General features: G+C 37.5%; 4 protein-coding genes across 4 annotated transcripts; all 4 read left to right on the plus strand.

Annotated features, from left to right (window-relative positions):
* Positions 1-3,745: 3,745 nt before the first annotated feature.
* Positions 3,746-4,540, plus strand: LOC146638953 (LRRN4 C-terminal-like protein). Its single transcript, XM_085371844.1, has one exon. The coding sequence runs from the start codon at positions 3,746-3,748 to the stop codon at positions 4,538-4,540; it is 795 nt and encodes a 264-aa protein (XP_085227970.1).
* Positions 4,541-5,135: 595 nt separating this feature from the next.
* Positions 5,136-7,669, plus strand: LOC146638954 (thiosulfate:glutathione sulfurtransferase-like). Its single transcript, XM_085371854.1, has 4 exons — positions 5,136-5,193; positions 6,834-6,962; positions 7,197-7,359; positions 7,582-7,669. The coding sequence occupies exons 1-4, from the start codon at positions 5,181-5,183 to the stop codon at positions 7,634-7,636; spliced, it is 360 nt and encodes a 119-aa protein (XP_085227980.1). The 5' UTR covers positions 5,136-5,180; the 3' UTR covers positions 7,637-7,669.
* An 8,329-nt stretch (positions 7,670-15,998) lies between these two features.
* LOC146638955 (LRRN4 C-terminal-like protein) lies at positions 15,999-19,281 on the plus strand. The gene is made up of 2 exons (XM_085371865.1): positions 15,999-16,076; positions 18,474-19,281. Exon 2 carries the CDS (start codon positions 18,476-18,478, stop codon positions 19,277-19,279), a length of 804 nt encoding a protein of 267 aa, XP_085227991.1. The 5' UTR covers positions 15,999-16,076; positions 18,474-18,475; the 3' UTR covers positions 19,280-19,281.
* Positions 19,282-21,838: 2,557 nt separating this feature from the next.
* LOC146638956 (thiosulfate:glutathione sulfurtransferase-like) lies at positions 21,839-22,885 on the plus strand. Its single transcript, XM_085371875.1, has 3 exons — positions 21,839-22,181; positions 22,274-22,436; positions 22,681-22,885. The coding sequence occupies exons 1-3, from the start codon at positions 21,947-21,949 to the stop codon at positions 22,733-22,735; spliced, it is 453 nt and encodes a 150-aa protein (XP_085228001.1). The 5' UTR covers positions 21,839-21,946; the 3' UTR covers positions 22,736-22,885.
* The last annotated feature ends 570 nt before the right edge of the window (positions 22,886-23,455 follow it).

Raw genomic sequence — 23,455 nt, forward strand, 5'->3', positions numbered from 1 at the left:
GGTGGCAAGAAATCTTTATTATTTAATTCATGGATTTATTTATTTCAGTGGCATAAGTAAGGTTTTAGTATAGGGTATTGGGGGGAAAAGACAGCAGAACTTTACCATCTATGGTGTTAACGGGGTGAAGGGTCAGGAAGCAGCAATAACGAGGATTCACCACTATGTGGCGCTACAAATCAGTGTGAAGGTCTCTTATTAAAAAGGTTTTTAATCTCAGTCAGACTTTTACATGAACAGATGCATAAATTCCAGTGGCTGTGAAGACAAACTGCATGATATTTTAACATATGTACAGACAGGTTTTGTTGTCTGATATCACAGCAGAAACCTCAAGTGTAAAAAATATCACGATTGATGGTTTAATTTCTGCTTCAGCTTTGAGGACTTGGGACTGATCTTAATGTTCAGCATTAACCTGATCAGTAACATCTGCGCTTTTCGTACTGTGATGGCAAGTGAAAACAGTCTTGGTAGGTTTGTCATTAAGTTTATTTATAATGCAACTGAACAGCAAAGATAAAATGTTTATGCTACTGGCTGCACTCCAGAAAGAGAAAACTAGAAAATCCTTCACTGATGTTTGGTAATTTTGAGATATTTTGATAAGCCTCTAAGTCACTATTCTGTGGTGTTGATATACATTGTGATCTACACACTATTTATACTGCCAGTGTGCCAAATTTCTATTCGTAGCCTGGTATTCTAAAACATTCTGCTCAATGTCATCAAAGACTCTGGGAAGTACTCGTGCTGAGGGTGTCACAGCACCCCCTGGCCAACTGTATAGGACCTGTATGTCAATTAAATACTGAAAATGAATAATTAATACTAGAAATAATAGGTTTTTATGTCATTTCCTTCATTATTTTTTAAAATTGTAGTAAATTAGCTCTTAGGTTACTCAGGTTCAGTTGTGTCTGAAGCTGTGAGGTCACCAGACATGCAACCGGGAACCCAGCAGCACAATATAAAGGCTATGCAAAACTGCTTTGTAGATGTCCTCATCAATCCTTGAAAAATAACAAAATCTAGCAGATTATCAGAATCAACAACATACTCCTACAGCCTTAATGGTGAGTGAAAGCATGTTGGCTGTTTTTATTATCCTTTCTTTATCTAGGACAAAGTCTGATAGCAGTTAAAATATCTTTTTCAAAAAAGACCTGGCCAAGAGAGCAGCATCAGTTACAAAAAATGCAAGTGAAGAAAAAACTCCAACCGATATTCAGCAGACAGACAAGTGAACACAGACAGATCATTATTCCAGGAAACAGGGACAGTGCATTTGTTTCCAAATTTTTTGTATCTAATCTCATTAGATACTGGCCTGGTGCATTCATAAAGATAAGCATAATCCAATAAAAGTAAGAATGTTACAGGGTTGAATGTTTCATTACTTGGTTAGAGAAATAAGATTTATTTCCTAGAAAAAAAAACTGAAAGCAAGTTTCAGCTTGGACACAAGCCTTTCAATGGGATACATAAACTCAGGTAAGGAACTAACTAGCCTATGAGTCCGTAAAGAAATGCAGAGCACAGAGGGCACAACTGTGATGGAGGACACAACAAAGAACACAGGCACAACCCTCTATTCTGAGGTTTTAAATACACAAGAGAGGCCAGCTGTGGGGATGAGAGGCAGTTTGAACACACCTGGGAAGAAACATGACACAATATAACTCATATCAAACTAATGAGGCAAGGAAAACTGAACATGGTGCACATGAGACGAGAGACTAGCAGAATAAAACAGGACGCCTTAACTCTGAGACAGAGACATGGACAAAGACACACAAACTGGACATTGGTAAAGAGACATGACTGACTACACACAAGGGACCATGGGGAGGACACACAAAGAAGAAACAGGCGAAAGGGAACAATACTAAACAAAGAACTGAGAACTAGAAACATTTGTTACAAGCACTGTTTCTATTGTATAGCACTTTTCAGCATTGAAAAAACGTGCTTTGCAGAACAGGATGTAAAGGTTCACAATGAAAAATATACTGAGAGTAGAAATATAGAGTATAAAACTGTACACACAAATAGAACAAAGTGTAAAGTCTGTCAAAAATAAAATGTTATGGTTAAAGAAAGGCTTTAAACTTAAGTAGGTCAGCCTGGAACCAGTACTGAGGAGAAACCTTGGGTTGTTCTTGTTTTCTTAATCAGTGATGAACAGTAAGATGGTCCCAGCTTCATGGAGGGCTTTTTATAGAGCAACAAACTCTTTTTACCATACTAAATGAAGACCTTCTAAATTAGTGAGACATTATTTTCTCTCCAGCTTACAGTTTATCAGCTTTAAGGTGTGCATTTGAGAGTTATACCAAGTAGGCAAGCACTTGTTATTTGACTTTGAAAAAGAAAGCGTCAAATAACAAATGTGACGCTTTCTTTTTCAGAAGAAACACAGTATCCAGTTTCATATGCAATAAGTATGTAACACTATTAATATGATAACCTACCTCTGTGGAAGTAGAGGTTGTGTTGCTGTTCTGCAATGTATTGACACATAGTATTTTGGAAAGTAACAGTGAAGGAATTTTATCCTGCAATTCCCCTGACTGGGCACATCCAATTCTGAGCACTTGTTTCTGATAAAAGATCTTCAGTTCTTTTCAAAAGTTACAGAAAGCGTATCATTTCCCCACGCATATCTCAGCTGAAAGTTTTTTTAATAAAGTCAAGGTCTTCGCAAAGTAATTAAGATTTTTTTGTCCTTAAAGATTAAAAATGTTGTGAAACATAAAAGGTACTTTGCCCGCTTTAGCACATTAAAGGATAAGAACAAAATGAGGCCTCATTCATTTCTCTCCAGCATCTCACAATGGGGGCTACAAGAGGTGGAAGGGGTCTTTAATAAATACACATCTGAGCTTAAAAAAATCTGTGCAAACTGCAAGGTCACGGATGGCCAGTTAGAAAGCTTGCTAAATAAAAAGAAAATTGTAGTGCACGAAGGGAAAAAAAGAGTAAAAAGAGGGGGTGGGGGGAGGCCATGAAGGCAGAGAATGATGAGGGGTGTAGATGAGGAGGAGAGAGTCAGAGAAAAAGCTTTGACTGAGAACAGTTGAGAGCACAAGTGAGAGCAGCCATAGTGGAAACAAAGTACTTCAGACTTGAGACGCCCACCAGCATTGAGCAGGTACTGTAGACCCATTTCAGTATTTTCTTTTTTTCACTTTATAGCTCCATGTTTTACTTTTAGAGGTTTAGTCATAAATATTATCTTTTAACTGCATTACAAATATTCTCTGAGTTTTATAATTAATTTTATAAACTGACCAGACTGAAAATCAGTCAGCTTTTTGTCTGTTTTGGGTTCCCACAGAAGTCCCCTGGCTTTCTTCCAAGTACAAATGTGTTTGCAGGACTGGACATTGCAGATGTATGAGTATACTCAAGAGCATTCATGAGCTGTAAACTTAGGCAAACTACATCCCAGTGCCTCGAATCCAGCCAAAGAACTTTCTTTTGTGTGTCACCACACTTTTGTCTTTCTCTCTTTTGATACAGTGAAATGCCAAAACAGAGAGCAAATGTTAAAGTCTCACTGTCATCCTTGGTACCGCTGCAGAGCCTCTTTGCTTTTTTCATTAATCAGAAATTACAACCAAATTCAGTAACAAGTTCTGAAAGATATTAGACAGGAATATTTTAAATATATCAATCAGTATGTTTATAGTTGTAAAGTGACCAGTGACCATATTTATTCTTTTCATTTCTTTTCACAGAGATGACCTCACTTTGCAGGAACCTGGTGGCACTTGTCTTTCTTGTCTTGCCTCCCATGCATTCCCATTTCTTCACCAATGCTGCGTCTGCTTCCCCACCCATCACTCGTCCACGGATCATACACATGACTGACATGGGCTCAGAAGGCCAGGATGATTATGACTTTAATAAGGAGGAATATGACACAACCACAGCTTCTCCTAGGATGGTGTCCTTCCCAAAGATGGACCTAGAACCTCTGCTCTGCGAGTACGACCCCTGCTCGGAGAACCAGGTTCCCTGTGCTGCACTTTCAGAGCAAATTGGGTGCCTCTGCCCTGGGATGAGTGGAGCTAATGTGCCTCCTCATCCACCACGTATCCAAGCGCTGGTGCCAGTCAGTGCGGGGAGTGACAGAGGGGAAATACAGGTGCAGTGTTGTGCTCCATCTTCAGTGGTATCTGAGTACAGAATAGTCATCGAGGGAAGGGACAGTGAAGTCCCAAAGTTTGGGGATGCGTCACGGCGGGGTTTGGTCAGATCTTTGGAAGTGGGAACTAAAGTGTGTGTGGTGGCAGTGAACAACGCAGGAAGCAGAGATCCTTCAGAGTTTTCATGTAAGCGGTATGAATGTCGTCAATCTCCTGTCCTCACAGTGATGGCCTGGATTATAGGAGGTTTATTCGCTCTCCCTTTACTGGTTGTTATAGGGACTCTGATCTGTGGGACATATCAGAAGTTTCGAAAAGGAAAGAGAGACTCTACTGATGAACTTACTAAAGTACAGTTTGAACACTGCAGTGCTGTAGTGGTGTAATCAGTGACTGTAGAATTTAAATGTTATTTCAATTCCCTCAAAGAAAGTGTAAATGCGATTATAACAATGTACATGTAAAATGTAACGAGAACAAATAGTTTATAATGCTCTTTTGCAGTCACCATGATTTTATTTGCCGGCAAATTAACCTCTGTAGATTGTTTATTTTTTAATATATCAGAAACAGAATGTAAAGTAAATATTATTTTTAGGAGACTGATTGATTGTTTTTGTAATAAAATGGTTTAAATAGGAACTATGTTTGTGTCAACTTGATCTTTTTTGCGACCATTAAAAGGTTTGTGCTCACTGCATATGATCCTTTATGCATATCACACTCGTAATTTTACTCGCACAAAACACTTAAACGTAAAATATTTAAACCACATACTTTACTCTGTGAAAAAATATTCAACATATGCATTTATTTAAATACCTTTTACTTCCTTTTATTTTGAAGAGTGACAAATTGATTTGTTTGGCTAAGCGATGAAGCCTCGCCGACTAAGCCCCGCCCTTCAACGGTATGCGAGCCAATGAGACAGCACCAAACAAATGTATCAGGAAGAAGATCCAGTATTGTTATACCGTTTGTGATTGTCGATGACTTTCATATTTCTAATTTTATCCAACAACCAGTATGGCGAACACAGGTGAGTCTTTTTAAGCCCACTCTTACAGATACGGTTAACGTATGTGAACTATAGAAGGCTACTGTCTGAATTTGTTGAATGAACTGAAACATGTCAAACGTAATGAGTAAAAGACGATTATTTTTAATTGTGACAACCCAAAACTACAGCAGCTTAAGAAGTATTACCGTGTTTTCATAAAAAAAATTTTTTATATGTTTTCATACATTTTGGGGTCACTTTGGTGAACTGTTTCCATAGGCTGTATTTCTCTTTCTAATATTTACAGAAAGGAAAAATTGTAGCATGACTCAGCAAACAGTAAAGAGATTAAAATGGAGGCACCAGTCTCCTTGAGGACTGTACTCGGTTACTCGAGCAACAAACAACAAACTGATAATTATCTGCATACCATAACCTGTTGCATCAGTCCAGTGTACCTTTAGTCATATCTTACAGTCTAACACTCTTCACACGATCTGATAAAAGCAAGTACGCCTGCCTTTATGGAAAATCTGCCTGTAAGGAATGTACTATGAAAGTGGAGTTTGATGTCAAGTTCTGCTTTTAGGGAGTCTTTAAAGGTTTTTTTTTTTCCTGCTTGAACTAGAAGCCAAATTGAGAAACTAATTACAATATGTGGCAGCTTAGTCTGGCGTGTTCTTCTTTTGATATCTGAACTCAATACTCTGTTTATGTCACGGCCTTTTATGTTCCAAACACCAAAAAAGTCCAAGAAAAGGTGGGTGGCAACGGGAGGTTTGTTTTAGAACACACTTCTGACTTCATTGTTTAAAATTAAATGGCATTTATTTCGTGGAAAATTATTAACAAAAATCAACCAAATAAATTCTTAAAACTTAAAATTAAATTAAAGTTAACTTAAATTGCTTTAACAACTTCAAAAGTGGTCAAAAAAACCTTTTTTTTTAAACCCTCCTGACATTTGACTAACAAAAAACATCTTTACCACACCCCTCCAGGGTGCTCTTAATCCCTTGATTAATGGGAGGGTCCATAAGCTAATAAACCAATCACTTTCCAAAAACTTTTCCAAAAATAAAATTAATTACGAATTTACATAACAAAAACTAGGTCTGCATATTCTTACAACTTTAAAGAAAAAGAAAAATTCAACCTGCTGTTACATTACCATTCGAATGTAGCAGCAGAACTGCAGGCAATGTTTCTGCAATCTTCTATTTTCCAAATTCGCTGCCATGTGATTGGCTGATTAAGTATTTCAGAGGATAAACAGCTGAGCAGGTGTACCTAATAAAATAGCATGGGCATGTACATGTAATTATGATGTACAGGTTGTTGTAGCACTAACAACAGAGCCAAGATAGTGTTTGGATCACTACATGACGCTCTACATATGTCATGTTAGCATTGATATCTGTGCGGTTAGCATTGGTACATCCTTCCTTGTCAGTGTGTTTGCATGGACCTTTTTGGGCAGTTAGAGCAGGTGTCATATTTCATCTGACCCTTCACATGAACAGCAATTTGTTTTCTTTGACGAGGATCATCAATAATGCATTCTTGTGTCAGGATGATTTGTGACATGAAACCTGTATTTGAGGAGTAATTGGTGTAGTTTTATTTAATCTGATGAAAGGTTATCATACTGTTTCTTGTGTTTCCTCCTATGTTTTCAGGTACCAAGGAAATCTCCTATGAGGAATTGAAGGCTCTTGTGGGAAAGAGCCCGAATCTCATTCTGATTGATGTCCGCAGTGAAGAGGAGGTGGCAAAAGGACATATTCCAGGATCCATTAATATTCCACGTCTGTCAAGTTTGTTTTATTTAGCATTTTGCGCATATATATATCTATATATATATATATATATATATATATATATATATATGTATATGTATGTGTGTGTGTATATATAATATATACACACACACACAAAGATCTTTTGCATGTGTGCTGTGGTGAATGTGGTTTATCAGGTTCTGGCAGTTATGTACTTGTTGTTCATGTTTTCTATCTTTGTCTCTTTTTTCATTCCTCCAGTTAATACAGTAGAGGGCGCTCTTAAAATGAATCCAGACGAATTCAAGGTTAGGTACGGAGTAACAAAGCCACTGCTAGATGCACCAGAGCTGGTTTTTCACTGCCAGATTGGCAAGCGAGGGGCAATGGCTACCACCAAGGCTCATCAGCTAGGATACGTGAAGTAAATAAGTCACTACCTATACAACAAAATACACATATATACATACATACATGCATACACAAGGCCCAACAAAAACTCCAAGTGTCCTTTAATTATACAAAGTCAAGTTCTTTTTTATGAAGACATTTTTTTCATATTATTGAAAAAGTGCTGCTTTTTACTGCATTTACTTGACGTAATGAAGACAGTTTTCATCTTTTATGTCTCTGTTCTCTGTTTCAGTGCACGTAATTATGCTGGTGCATACAGCGAGTGGTCGAAGAAAGAAGGAAAATGATGCTAAAGGAGAGTTTCATATTTATTTATGAAAACAGGAAGAATAAAATAAATATTGGTATTTTTCAGACTGTACACTGAATTTTATATTAATGAATAAATACATATAAATAAATAAACTTTTGTGTCATGCTGTAAGACCATGAAAATATTGGAAGTTCATAAAACATGTGACAACATCCTTGATATTCCTGAGGTATTTTAACAATCACTAGTTTGCTCAAGGTTTATAAAGGAGCTCTAGCTTTTTTCTAGTGAAGCAGTGTGACATCTTTTTAAATGTTTTACACGTGTGAATTTAGAGTGCATAGCTCAAAAAGACCTAACAAGTCTCTGATTCTTAGCTTTGTACCACACAACTTCTTGTAGTGTATGAAATTAATGTGCATGGACATTAAAAAGTGTCGAAATGATGCCTTCTCTTCCCCCTCTTACTGCTTTCACACTGGTAATAATGAAGTCTCATATTTGTTCCAGCAGCAGCGTTAGAGCTATAACACTTCCCACATCACGACCTTAACTTTCTTTGTGATTGTGGGACCTAACTAGGAATTTTTACTCCCTTATTAAAATAAAAAAGAAAGAAGGAAACATAAGTTATATATGTAAGCTGTAAACTGTCGGTTAAATTTTGTAAAATTTGTTGTTTATATCAAAAAAACAAAAGTATTTAAAAAATGTAGTTTGTATAGTATTTCTACCTTATTTTCTCAAATTTTTTACCTTGGTACATTTAAATTTTGAGATAATAACCAATAATTTATAAGTTACAGATGACAATAAATGTTTATTTTATCTCATTTTACTTTATCATTTCTTTTTTTTAGTGGCAGAAAAATATTTATTTTTCCAAACATAAGTGATTGGAAAAGAAAAGGTGGGAAAAAGAAGAAAGATTTAATAATGAGCATTCACCACTAAGAGGAGCTACAACTCAGTGTAAAGGTCTCAAAGCGGAAACCATCGGTACAAATGTTTATGCTGTTGGCTACTATCCAGACAGTGTAAATGAGAGGTTCCCACATTGCCTTTTGGTAGTTTTGAGATGTTTTGATAATAATCTCTCAGCCACTACTACATGATTCACAGTCTGGTATTTTCAAGAATTCTGCTCCTCATCAGGCATGTGAGGGTGTCCCAGCACCTCCTGGCAAATATTAAAGGATATGTATGTCAATCAGCCACTGAAAAATATATAATAAATACCACCAATCATAAGTCTGTGTCATTTCCAGTGTTATGTTTTTTCTTCTATTTAATTACATTCCATTTTATATTCTTTCATTTTTAATAGTGAATAAAGTGTCTCGCAGTGTGATCAACAGACTTGCAAACAGGAGCCAGGCTGCAGAAGAAAAAAAGTGCTTTTCACATTTCTTATAGCAACATCTGGCAGATTATCAGAATCAACAAGCTGCTCTATTGGTAGTAATGATGACAGCGAAAGCATGTTTGCTATTTTTACTATCCTTGATTTATTATCATTTATTAATTTATTATACAGGTAAAAGTTTCATCGCGATTAAAAGTTCCAATCCAGGTATTCAGCACAGACTAATGAACACAAACCACATATGTAATGCAGATCATTACAAGAGCAGCTTTAAAAATATAGTCACACTGACCAAGAGACCTATTCTCTTGCTCCAATAAGATGAACTTAAAGTCTCCCCTGTCGTAATCACTACAGCTCCTTCTGTAGATTATTCCAAGAAACAGGGACCCAGGTCTTTCCAAGTAAATTTTAATTTGCACATTCTGTTCTATAGTGATACCTAAATACTTGGATTTGCATCCATTTAACACTAGCTAAAGTTAAATAAGACTTAATAACATCATAGGAAGACTGCAGAAATTCAAGCATTTGTACTACTGATGGAGATGAACAATAGATAATTGTTTCATGCGCATTAAAATCGAGTGCAGTGTTTGATAAATTATCACAAAGGTTATTTGTATGCCATGATATGCCACAAATATCCTGGACATAATAATGTTTAGGTCCCCTGATAAAGAGTAAGGTGCAGTTTTTTCTTTGCCTGCTTTAATGGTATTTTTTAAATGTACATTTTACATCTATACAGTTCTTATTAAACTTTATTGCTATGGATTCTCTGTTATCAGCACATTTTATGTTGAGATTTCACATCATGTGACACATTTGTTGATATGTTCAAAGAAAATATGCAGTTTATTAGTTTGCATCATTAAAAGGCCAAAAAGGTTCTCTTTCCCTTTTCTGAGAACAATTAAGACTTTAATAATCAAAAAAAAAGAGGAAACGTGTTTGGAGCAACTCTTCTTTGGGTATGGTCCAAAAATATTAAAAGTTTGTGAAGTGACTCGTTTCATTGCTTCCTTTATTAAATCCCTTAGCACATTACACACTGGGAGCATCTTTTATGAAATGAGAGGAGACAAAGTAGTCCCATATATCACTGAAATAAATCTTTCAATTATTCATGAACCACAATAGTTTACATTTTCAACAACAGGCTGTTATATGCATAGCTGAACTCTGATCATCAAACTTGCTGATGGATGAATTTTTTCCACAAACACATATTTATATTAGTGCTGTAAATCTAGATTATGAGTTCTATTAATTCATCAAGGTGAGTTCAAGGTTCTTTATAATTATTTTTTTTATTGTTTAGGTCTATTGCCTTTAGGATAATGATTGGTTAGGTTTTACTTTGATTGAGCTGGGAGTGATGGATGGGGGTAATTTCATTTCACTTCTTTTACTTTAGTTATCATGGATATCTTAAACAAAGAGGAGGAAATGAGGTAGACTAGATCACATCGTCAGTTCATTTCAGCAATACTGAGTATTCTACTAAGAGCAGCACAAATTAGCAGTTCACCCAGTGAGTGTGCAAGAGGGAGGGGGTGATATAGGTCTACTAACCAAAATAATACACAACAAGGTAAGTTAGATCAATGAGAAGAGTCTGAACGACATCAAACAATATTTCAGATAGGAAGGATATCTCTTCTAATAGAAATTACTGGGCACTGTGAGAGGGGTCATGAGGAATGAGACTGGAGAACAGGATTTATCCAGAGAGCTGTGTTAGTGCAAATTATCATCATTAATATTACAAAGAACAGTAATTATTTATCATCAGATTGGATCTTTTTTGTTTTGCATTCAGACATTAATCATACATGTTCACATAGTACAAAACAAAAGCCGCATTTGACAGTTAAATAAAGAAACATCACTCATTGTGTGCGCACTGCTGAGAAAAAGGGAGCCCGGTTCAGTTAGTTTCTAGTTTGTTTCATGAAAGTACCAGTATTATTGGGAAACAGACATAATTGGGCTTGACTCAACTTTCAGCCATCCATCCAACGTTCCAATCACCTACTGATTCTGATAACATCTCCGCCTCTCATTTCAAATTAAAAAACACTGCTAGAAGGACAGAACCACAACAGGCTTTCACCTGGCCTATCTATCTTAAATCCAGTAGCCTTTTAATGCTAAAAGAAGGCTTTGTGCTGCAACAAACTCTAAATCTGGCCCTCTTTGTTTCTTCTTCTTTAAAATTCCGACCTTTGAAGGTAAAACCGTTGTCTTTTACATGACCTGCATATAACAAGAAGTTAACAACATGTTGTGAATTAAGATGCTCGTTTTGCATTTCATTGTAGTTTTGACACTGCAGGCATCTTGAATTACATTGTTAAGGAGACTAGTTTGGATTCTCATTGCATCACTCTTCTCTTTATCTGAGTCTTCATGACATATTGACCTTGTTGACATTTTTATCAAGGCCAAGGAAAGGCGGGTAGGATGAAGAAAACGCGAAGGACTTTTAGAATGTAACCTCAGTTTTATGTAGGAAACAGGTGTGGCTGACAGGTCTTATCGGAAACATGCCTGTTGGAACTTGGCTAATGGCTTTTAAAAGGGGCTCTGTGCTAAAATACTTTCCCTTCCCTCTAGCACGCTCTCATCTGCTGGGGAGAAGAGTGGCTGGTTTGGGTTTTGTTTGCTTTTGGTAAACTTCCTTTCCTTCAGATACATTCATCATATACCTGCTTTCTACTGACAGCAATTCCACATGTCTACGAGCTTAATTTAATAAAATACATGCTTGTTTATTTAAGCCCCCTGTCTGTCTGGTGTCTGTATTTTGTCTGAGATTTGATCCGATTCATGACACATAAATAATTAATAAAATACGCATAGGTATTGTAAGTTCATTGGGGAATCAAATTAATAACAATACTAATTTTTTTATTTGTATAGCACCATTCAAAATTGAAAAAAGTTATTTACAGAGGGGAAAAAATTAAAAGGTTCATATAAGCCTACATGAAAGTAAAAAAAATAAAAAATAGAGCGTAAAATTTTACACACATTCAAGTTTTTTAAGAGAGAGGGAAAAAAAGGGAAAGGGAAAAAGAAAATAGAAATAAAGCCCTCTGTGTGATTTAAAAGGCCAATAAAACAAAACAAATCCAATTCAAATTTATAATTCACTCTATTGTGGCCAGATTTAGGAATGTGGGACCTCATCATCACATAGTACTGCTACATTACACTTCTGTTTCCAATTATCCTTTGGAGGATCACTGGGACTTCACGCTGACTGGGACTGCATTCTAGTTCCACGGCTATTTTAAGCTGAAAGTAGCGGTTCACACAACATCACAGAGTCTGGTAATAACCCTACCACGAGATTCCTTTTGAGTGAAGTGGGAGGTCAAAGGTGATTGGGATTTAGCCAATAGCAGTGCTTCCTGTTTAAACAGAAATAGCTTAAATCCTCAGAGACGTATGGACTATGAGAGGGACTGGAGAATGAGTTTGATTAAGTCGCGCCAAATCAATCAGAAACTGAATACGTGAATGGGAAACTAAAGGGATGTTATTTTGATTCAATAAACATATGTTAGAGGAGATTCCCTATTTAATGAATAATTGTTGTTTTACTCAGGAAAATAATAAATAAAATAATTCCATATCAGTAGGGATTTTTTTTAACCACTACTACACCACAAGTTTAAACCATGGAGTTGTCTATGTGGTCATGGCTGTGTGTCACATACAGCAACGTGATCAAACATGTAGGAGGGAAAGAAAGGGGAATGTGCACAGGCAGGCAACTCACTATCTCAAGTAATGTGACTCAATCTTTATGGCTTCCTTTATTCCTCAGGGACCTCTGAACCACAGTTTCTATGAAAAATTAAAAAAAAAAAAAACAGTCTGGCCTAAAACTGACCGCGGGAAGTCAAGCCATTCATCCAGGAATTACTCACCTCCCAACGATCACAAGATTTACTGAACATAGTCAGTCACTGACTCTATGCTGTATACTTTTTTGCCTGTAAGTAGTTGTTCCAGAGTTGACAATGAACATGAAAAAACAGGCAATAAATTTAATCTTTAAAAAAAAATTGGCTGATCGGCTGTAGCGTGTTAAAAATAGCAGATACTTGCTTCCATTTCTGTTCTGTCGATTCCGCTTTCCATATTTGACGAAGAGAGGAGCTCCTTCTTTATCTGACGTAATCCTACCCTCACAAGTGTGACCTCACACACACAAATAGCATACAAGCTGATGGAAGGGTCTCTGTGTTGGAGTCTGTCTAGATGTATCGTTGGCTGAGTCGTCGCTTGCAGACCTTTGAAAAAATCTTTATTGTAAGCCACTGTTTCTGTATGTTTCTTTTAATCTGACACTGTGTTCATGCAGAGTGAAATTCTTTGGCTCTCTTTATTGTTAGTGTCATAAAACACGATCTTGCTTATTTTAAAATAAAAAAAAAAACAATGGAGCAAAATGCCCACGCTGAGCTGGATGAAGCAAGAAAAAACTTACTGCTGTGCTGAAAATGTGAGAGTATTTCTGTAATGAGAGAAGAATCGTTATCACAGATCCTGGACTGTCCTCAAGGATTGACTGGATGTTGAAATGAATGACTTCAACTTGATGAACCACAGAAACCTGTACCAGACAGTTTCAGGGAAACTGTTGATACTTAGCAATTTCTGACGTGGCAAACGGGGGGGTCAGACAGGGGAAGAAATGGTGGTTTCACGTAGCCAAAACAACGTGAAGACAGAATATACATATGGGGGACGACTTAAGGAGACCTTTCTAAATATGCTCTTTCCTACTGAATTTACAGTAGCTCTTCCTGAATTTTCTACTCAGTTATGACACATAAATGATACATGTTATATTCATGCTTGGTTGACTGACTAAACACAGGAGTGCAAGGAGAAAAGCTACGCTGCCTTGTTCAGAGACATAATCTGCATTTATTGCTAATGAGCAATAAATCAAGTCATTTTAAAACCAGGTCTTAGCACTTGGCTTTGAAGAACCGCTGAAATAGTTCTTCAGTGTCTTAAATAACCCCAGGATCAGCAGTCATGTAACCACTGAAAAGCTTTGCTAACTTTTTCCCCAAATAAGATATTAAGAACCGGAAGTTCTCCCAGTATCAAGATTGTCCCTTAAAATGTCTTTGGATAAACATTAAAATACAGCTGTGACAGCAGGGAACGTTTCACAGGTCTTCATTCAAAAATTAAAGTACTCGGAAATGGAAAGTTTTCCATTTTGACATGACTAACACGATTACAGTTAATCCCGAGGACGTGAATGCGTTCATCAAATGTTTGCTTCATCCAGTAAGCACTGAGATACTACTTAAGGGTAATACCACGAATATCAAGTGACCAAAGATGTGGAATAGATGACATTTCAGAAATAATCGATATCTGACGACTCCTGGGAACGTTCATTAGGTCTAAACTGAGAAGTCATATCTGTTTCACTTGACCTGTTTGAAAGTCTGAACTTTTCAATTCAGCTTTTTAATCCTTCATCGCAGCCTTTGAACAAGGCTGTGCTGGGGAGAAAAGAACATTTGGATTCAATATTTCTTCTGCATGATAATAAAACCAAGATGTGCAACACTGTTTCATTTCCCACAACAGGCACAACCACTTGTGAAGCGCCTCTGCTCTTCTCTGAAAATGTGTTACAGAATTTCCTAACTGATGACTCAGCTAGACTCCTTTTTAACAAGCACATAGAGAGTCAAGGTCTTAAATGTGATAGTGAATAATTTTTAAAGGTAATTAGGAGAAAGACTGTAGATGTTATGAAAGATGAAAGGCTACACCTCACTTTCAACCCTTTAGAGCTATGCGGGTCTAAATCTAAGTTTTTGTGCACAGCATACCTTTTCCCAGTGTGGATTCATATTATGTTATTTTGTGTATTCTTAAAGCTCCAACTTCAGCTTCTTCTTTTTGAGAGTTAAAGTTATAAGCAACCTGGCCCAGTAACTATGTTGTTCCACTTTGAATGACTGCATGTTTAGGTTCTTTTCTATTGTATTTTTATCTGGACAGATTTATAGCTTTCTTCAATCGTTTTGCCCTCATATGTAAACTCATACTCACTAAAACCTTAACAGATTTGCCTTCAAATCTTCTCATATTTAAACGAAATAATCATTCTAAGAAAATTCAAAGGCAGTTATGACTTTTTAAACACACTGTATACTTTTTGTTTTACACACAAAGAAGCCAATCATCATCCTCCCAAACAAAGAACTGTAATGTTGTATAAAACACTCAGCGTGACTCTACTGACTAAAAACGGCCAAAGATCTTAGGAATTGTTTCTGAAATGAAGGATCCAGAGATGTCAGTGATATGAGTTGAGTGAATCTTTAACGATAAAAGGAGGCTCCTGCGCTGGTACTTTTCCTCTATTCTGTGCCACAGTGGCATTTGGAACAAGAAAGAAAAAATGTGTACTCTGCCAGCTTTATCCCATAAAAGGGTAAAAACAAAACAAACCTCCATTGTTTCTCTCCAATGTCTCACAATGAGGGGTTACAAGAGATGCAGGACAACTTTAATAAATACACCCAAGCATTCCTCACCCCCCTCCTGACTCTGAGAAGCACAAATAAACACGTAGTTAGGTGACCTTATGTGCTGTCCCCTTCCATAATAACACCTGCATATAACATGGAAAAACAGACAGCTACACCTACAGATTGTGAAAAACACTCCGAGCAACAAGCACAAGCCTGTCTCCCGCTGTTACTTAGCAAATTAATATGCTGAGCAGCACACAGACACATGGCGACTCTCCCCCTCTCCCTCCTAACGCACATTCAAACACAAATTCCAGACACGGATTAACAAAATAAAAGAGCACTGCTGGTCAGTTGGAAGAAAAACAAATGGGAAGAAGTGAAAAAAGAGTAAAAAGAGGAGGTGGGGGGAGGCCCAGAAGGGAGAGAATGATGAGGGGGTGTAGATGAGGAGGAGGAGAGAGTCTGAGAGAAACAGCTTAAGACTGAGAACAGTCGGGAGCACACGGTGAGAGCAGCCACAGTGGAAACAAAGAACTTCAGACTTGAGACTTGACACATCCATCAGCATTAAGCAGGTACTGTAGACCCATTTCAGTATTTTCTTTGCTCCATGTTTTATTTTTAGAGGTTTAGTCATAAGTATTATCGTTTAACAGCATGAAAAATGTTTTCTGACTGTTATGAATAATTTTGTAAACTGACCAGAATGAAAGCCAGCTGGCTTTTTCTACATTTTGGGTTCCCACAAAACTCCCCTGGCTTTCTGCCAGGTAACAATGGTAGTGCTGATGGGGTAGTTGTACTTGTCTTCCCGCACTCAGTATTTATTTATCTATCCGTGTTTACAGGACAGGACACTGCAGATGTTTGAGTGTACACAAGAGCATTTATGAGCTGTAAACCAAGGCAAACAGCATCCTGGTGCCTCGAATCCAGCCAAAGAATTTTATTTTATGTATTACCAGACTTAAAAAACTCTTTTATCTTTCTCTTCTTTTATATATTACCCTCCATAATGTTTGGGACAAGGATGCATTTTTCTCTGCTTGCCAGTGCCACTCTTTCCATCCATCCATTTATCCATCCATCCAGCCAGCCAGCCAGCCATTCTCTTCCACTTATCTTATCAAAGTTGGACATTGGTCCATTAGCGTAGGGATACGTTACTTATACTTGCTTCTACAGAGTCTGTAGTTGCCATTGTTCAACAACAGGAAAAAGCTAAAGGTATTATGAGAAGAATAAAACAGTTAAAGACATCAGCCCTGTAATCACAAAGGGACGATTAACCCAACGAAGACCACTGCTGAGGACAAAAGAACCCTCACTATGGTAAAGAAACAGATCTTTGGGGGCAGGTATGTGTTTGTGTTTGTCAGCGACTTCGAAGTCTTCATGAACAGAATACAGAAGCAAGATGCAAACCACTAAATGGCCACAAAAACAGGATGGCCAGACTACAGTTTAAATCTAAAAAGTACTTAAACGAGCCTGCAGAATTCTGAAAAATAAGGCGTCATGGACAGACAAGAACAAGATTAAGCTGTATCAGAGTAAGAGCGAGATCAAAGTGTGGAGGCAAAGAAGAACTGCCCAAGATCTAAAGCTTGTTTTTTAAAAATGGTGGTGAGGATGTTATGGCTACCACAGGTGCTAGCAAGCTTATCTCCTCTGACGATATGACTGCTGAGGGCAGTTGCACAATGAATTCTGACGTGCATAGAAACCTATCTGTTATCCTGTTATCTAGACCGCAAGTCATCCTGCAACGGGATAGTAATACCAAGCATACTGCTAAGGTAACTTAAGTGTCTCAAAGCTAAAAAATAATATTAATAATTATTTTTTTATGTTCCCTCCATTACTTTTCTCCACACCTGATGGCTCTCTGAAAAGAGAGGGACTGATTATATCTGAACTCCAAAGTATTACACCGAAGAGCAGAGGAGAACTGAAAGAAAAATGTGTCTTTGTATCAAACAGCGTGGAGTTGTTTTAACAGTTAAGATGTTAACAGTTACTGTTCATCTTAACAGTACGTGTTAAGGTGCCAAAATGGAGAACAAATCTTAAAGTTTCACTATTTCACCACTGCAGAACTATTAATTGGAAATTTCAACCAAATTCAGTAACTAGCAGTGTTGGGTTAAGTTACTTTGAAAAAGTAATTCATTATAGTTACAAGTTACTTCTTCAAAAAAGTAACTGAGTTAGTAACTGAGTTGCAAGATTCTAAAAGTAATCAATTACTAGGAAAAGTAACTATTGCATTACTTTAAAAGTTTAACACTCTGGGGTCCAGGGTATAATTAGCCATTTTTTTTCACCTTTAAAAACTATTTACTTTGCCTTGTTTGGTATCATTCTTTTCAGCACAACCTCACGTGTCTGAATTTGCAGGATTTTTTTTATTTTGATAAACTGTTTTAACACAATTGATCTAAAGTCAGACAAAAAAACATACAATCGGAGTAGAAAAAGTTGTATTTTTTACTGTAACAACCACAAACATGTTTATTGAATCATATTTCATAACTTTAAATGCAAATATAAATTGTCAATTTTAAAATCCTATGCACAACGTTTGCAAACACCAGTTATTTGCATTTACCTTTTACCTTGTTTTGTTTTTTTTAATAACCATTTCAAACTATTTACATAACAATCAGGTGTTCTGCACTAAATAAGATGCCACACAAATTATTTGTGCCACTCCAAATGCAATGCCGTTACTTGTAACGCCGTTATTCCCATCACTGGTAACTAGTTCCTTTTTTTTGCTACAGTGACTGTTGCTTCAGTGCGTTTCTTATGTAATTTACTTCATCATAACTAAAGAAAATTACATAGGAATACTTTTAATATACAGAAGTAGGTTAATGAACAAGCTGTGGTTAGGTTGCATCAATCAGTCTATTTATGGTTGTAAAGTGACCAGTGACCATATTTATTCTTGTCATTTCTTTTCACAGAGATGACCTCACTTTGCAGGAACCTGGTGGCACTTCTCTTTTTTGTCTTGCCTCCCATGCATTCCCATTTCTTCACCAATGCTGCGTCTGCTTCCCCACCCATCACCCATTCACAGATCATACGCGTGCCTGACATGGGCTCAGACGGCCAGGATGATTATGACCTTATTGAATACGACACCACCACAGCTCCTACTAGGGTGGTGAACGTCCCAATGATACACCAGAAAAACCAGCTCTGCGAGTACGACCCCTGCTCGGAGAACCAGGTTCCCTGTGTTACACTTTCAGAGCAAACTGGGTGCCTCTGCCCTGGGATGAGTGGAGCTAATGTGCGTCCTCACTCACCACGTATCCAAGCGCTGGTTCCAGTCAGTGAGGGGAGTGACAGAGGGAAAATACAGGTGCAGTGGTGTGCTCCATCTTCAGTGGTATCTGAGTACAGAATAGTCATCGAGGGAAGGGACAGTGAAGTCCCAAAGTTTGGGGATGCGTCACGGCGGGGTTTGGTCAGATCTTTGGAAGTGGGAACTAAAGTGTGTGTGGTGGCAGTGAACAACGCAGGAAGCAGCGATCCTTCAGAGTTTTCATGTAAGCGGTATGAATTGCATGAATCTTCTGACCACACACTGATGGCCTGGATTATAGGAGGAGGAGTCGCTCTCCTTTTACTGGTTGTAATAGCAGCTCTGATCTGTGGGAAGTATAAGAAGTTTCGAAAGGGAAAGAGAGACTCTACTGATGGACTTACTAAAGTACACGTGGAACACTGTGATCTGGACAAATGCAGTTCTGTAGTGGTGTAATCAGTGACTGTAGAATTTAAACATTATTTAAACTCCTTCTTCAAGGAATGTGTAAATATGAGTGAATATGACTGTAAAGTTGAGGAATAATGTTAACAAATCATTTATTATGCTACTTTGCAGCCACCACAGTTTTATTTGCTGGCAAATTAACCTCTGTAGATCTGTGATGTTTTTTTAATCTATCAAAGACAGAATGTAAAGTAAATGTTATTTTTTTAGATAGACACTGCTGAGTGCTTTTTAAAAAATAAAATCATTTAAACGAGAACTCTATATGTTAACCTCTTTTTTTTTAGTTTCCACTTAAAGGTTGGGTTCACTTCATTCTAATAATGCGATTGTGTCTGCACTATAAGAACTGAGACTGGTTTACTTTTGATCCTTTAGGCATGTCACACTCATAATTTTTACTTGCACAAAACATTTGTAAAAAATATTTAAGCCACTAACTATACACTGTAAAACAGGCTTTTGCACAGTCACTAAACACCTCCTCTAGCTTTTACTTGGGAAACAAATGAGTAAGACTTTGATTTGATTGGCTAAGCAGTGAAGTCTCGAGGGCTAAGATCCACCTTTTACCAGTAGGTGAGCCAATGAGGTGCCACCAAACAAATGCATGCAGAAGGTGCATTATTATTCCATTATATATAATTGCTAATGCCATTCATATTTTCAACTTCACCCAACAAAGAGGATGGCTAACACAGGTGAGTCTTTAAGCCCACTCTGCAACTTTGTTAACCAGGTTAACAAACTATAAAATATTTATTGCTGTCTGAATTGAAGCACGTCTAATTTAATGGGTAACCAATTTGTAAAATAACAATTCGAAACTACAGTAGCTTAAGAAGAAGTAATAGAGTGTTTTCATAAAAATCTGAATTATATATTTTTGTAAACTTAAACTTGTTTTGGGGTCCTTCTGTTGAACTGTTTCATTTTCCCACATTTATTTCTCTTACTACTAAATATTTACATGAAGAAACCTCACTTTGTAGGATAAGAATGACTCAGCAAACAATAAATAGCTCAAACTGGAAGCTTTTAAGTCTCCCTAAGGACTTGATTGTTTTTTCTTACTCGGTTATTCGAGTAAGAAAAAACAATCAGGTTTAATAACCGCTGATAATTATCTGCATATTTTCACTGGCAGTCAGGACAGTGTACCTTTACTCCTATTTTACAGGCTCATATTCATCACACTATATGATAAGAACAAGTCAACATGCGAGTGAAATTATCTTGTAAGGAATATAGCATGAAAGGGGAGCTAAATGTCAGGTTCTTTTTCAGGCCATCTTCTACTTAAACTAAAAGCCGAATTGAGAAACGAATTATTTTAATAGCTGAACTCAACACTCTGTTTACCTTACGGTGTTTAAATAACTAGGACGATTTACATCAGCCACTTTAATAAGTACACCTTGATAGCAAGACCCCCTTTTAGCTTCAGAACTTTCTCAGTTCTTCTTGGTATCGATTCCAGTAGCTGCTATAAATAAGCTTTAGAGAATTTGGATCATGCTGAAATGACTCTTCTATTATTTAATTTTTGGTGAGCCTTGTATGCCGTGTGACAGGTTAATTAAATTTTTGAGATGATGAACAGCTGAGCAGGTGTACCTAACAAAGTGGCTGGGTCATGTACATGTATTTGAATATTATTGCTAGATTGTTGCGGCACTAACAATGAAGCAAAGATACTCTCTGGATCACTACATTACACATGCCAAATGACATGTAGCCACAGTGCGGTTTGCATTAGTACATCCTTCCTTATCAGCGTGTTTGCATGTACCTTTGTACAAGTAAAGCAGGTGTCATATTTCATCTAACCTTTCACGTGAACAGTAATTAGTTTCCTTTGGCAATGATCATGTCATGGTCCCTGTGCCCTGCTGGTCAATCCTCTATTGGGCAATATGTTTGTGGTTTGTTTGCTCTCTCGCCCTCTCTCTCTCACTCTCTCTCTCGCCACGGCGATGCTCACTGCGGGCTCCCGCTGCTGGCCCACACACCTGCTCATCACCACACCGGCCGCTGATCCCAGCTGATTACTGCACTACTTAGATGGCGAGTCTGCACTAGTCTTCGCTGGATCGTTGAACTATCAGCGTCAGTCAAACTTGTGTATCTGCCAACCTGTATCTTGAAAGCCCTTTGTTATTATCCCGCTAACCCGACCTTTTGTGTTTAGATCGTTTTTGGAACCGGATTCTGAGAGGAGTGACTGAGGAGGAGCTTTTGTACAGAAAGTGTGGAGCACCTTTTCCCCTAACCCTGTTTCCCACGGACCCTGGCGACCCGGACCCGTTTCCCCTGCACATTGTACATAGCCACTTGGTGATTGTGTTCACTGTGAATAAACGCACTGTTCTTCGCTTAAAGGGAAACCCTGGCCTGCGCCTGAGTCTCTTTCGGAACCCCTAACAGAACGATCCAGCGAAGACTAGTGCAGACTCGCCATCTAAGTAGTGCAGTAATCAGCTGGGATCAGCGGCCGGTGTGGTGATGAGCAGGTGTGTGGGCCAGCAGCGGGAGCCCGCAGTGAGCATCGCCGTGGCGAGAGAGAGAGAGGGCGAGAGAGCAAACAAACCACAAACATATTGCCCAATAGAGGATTGACCAGCAGGGCACAGGGACCATGACAGATCATCAATAATGCATTTTTGTGTCAGGATGATGTGTCACTTAAAACCTGTATCTAAAAAAGAAAGTGGTGTAGTTTTAATTAATTTAATGAAACGTTTTTTCTGCCATGTTCAAGGTACCAAGGATATTTCCTATGAGGAACTGAAGGCTCTTGTGGGAAAGAGCCCAAATCTCATTCTGATTGATGTCCGCAGTGAAGAGGAGGTAGCAAAAGGACATATTCCAGGATGCACCAATATCCCACGTGAGATTGTTTTTCAAGTTCTGTACGTTTTCTCTAAGTTTTCATTTGCATATTCATGTTTTATACCTTCGTCTCTTCTTTGATTCCTTCAGTTGATACAGTGGAGACTGCTTTTGCAATGAATCCAGAGGAATTCAAGGCCAAGTATGGCATAAAGAAGCCACAGCTGGATGCACCAGAGCTGGTGTTTTCCTGCCAGACGGGCAGGCGATCAGGACTGGCCATCGGCAAAGTCCAACAGCTGGGATATGTGACGTAAATAATTTATTGCTTATAATACACAATACACACACATACATGGACAAGGCCCATTAAAAAAACTCCAAGTCTTCTTCATTAACACAAAGGCAATAAGTCCTTAAGACTGTAGAGAGCCATCTTTGGTTGTTGTTGTTGTTGTTGTTGTTTTTAAAAATGTGCAGCATTCTACTGCATGTTTATGATGTAATAATAACAGCTTTTATATTCTGACATCTTTCATCTCTGTTCTCTATTTCAGCGCATGCAATTATACTGGTGGATACAGCGAGTGGTCTAAGAAAGAAGGAAAGTGATTCACGCTAAAGGAGAGTTTCATATGTCTTCATCCAATCAGCAACTGTGAAATTTAGATGTTTTAATCTTCTGGTGATTTTTTTCACACTGTGCAATATTGAATTTTATATTTATGAATAATTACAAAGAAATTAAATTATTACATTTACTTGGAAAGAATTGTGTTCTGTTTGTTCATTTTTAAGGATGAAAAATATTGCAAGATCCCAAAAGATATAATAAATACATGCTTAATGATGTCTTTGCAAACAGAGGTGCACGTAATGAGCCTGATAAACACCACAAAATTACAGCTGTACAGTACAAAGTACCAGTGGTAGAGTGACTTTTATTGCATCATTAATAATTATTTATCATCATAAAATTAAGAGCTTTGCTAACATTATCAGAGAAAAGCGCCTTGAAAGGTTTTTGCCACCTTTCTGATTTTTAGTTTTATGCCTCTTTGTCACACTTAAATGTTTCAGATCTGCAAAAACATTTTAACATCAGGCAAAGATAACACTAAAACTAGAACTAAATACACAATACAGCTTTTAAAAGATTTCAATTATTATGGGAAAAAATATCCAAACCAAGAAGGCCCCATGTGAAGAAGCCATTGTCAGCTCTTTGTTAAATCATGAATTAACTGTGGTTAGCCACATCTTTTTGAAAAGCTGAGTTCGATTTCACTATCTACGCTATCTACACTTGGCGTGATTACTGCGAGACCTGTT

The sequence above is a fragment of the Diplotaxodon limnothrissa genome, linkage group LG2 (assembly GCF_057381915.1).
Source record: "Diplotaxodon limnothrissa isolate DT_005_m linkage group LG2, D_limnothrissa_male_GT1.1, whole genome shotgun sequence".
Lineage (NCBI taxonomy): Eukaryota > Metazoa > Chordata > Actinopteri > Cichliformes > Cichlidae > Diplotaxodon > Diplotaxodon limnothrissa.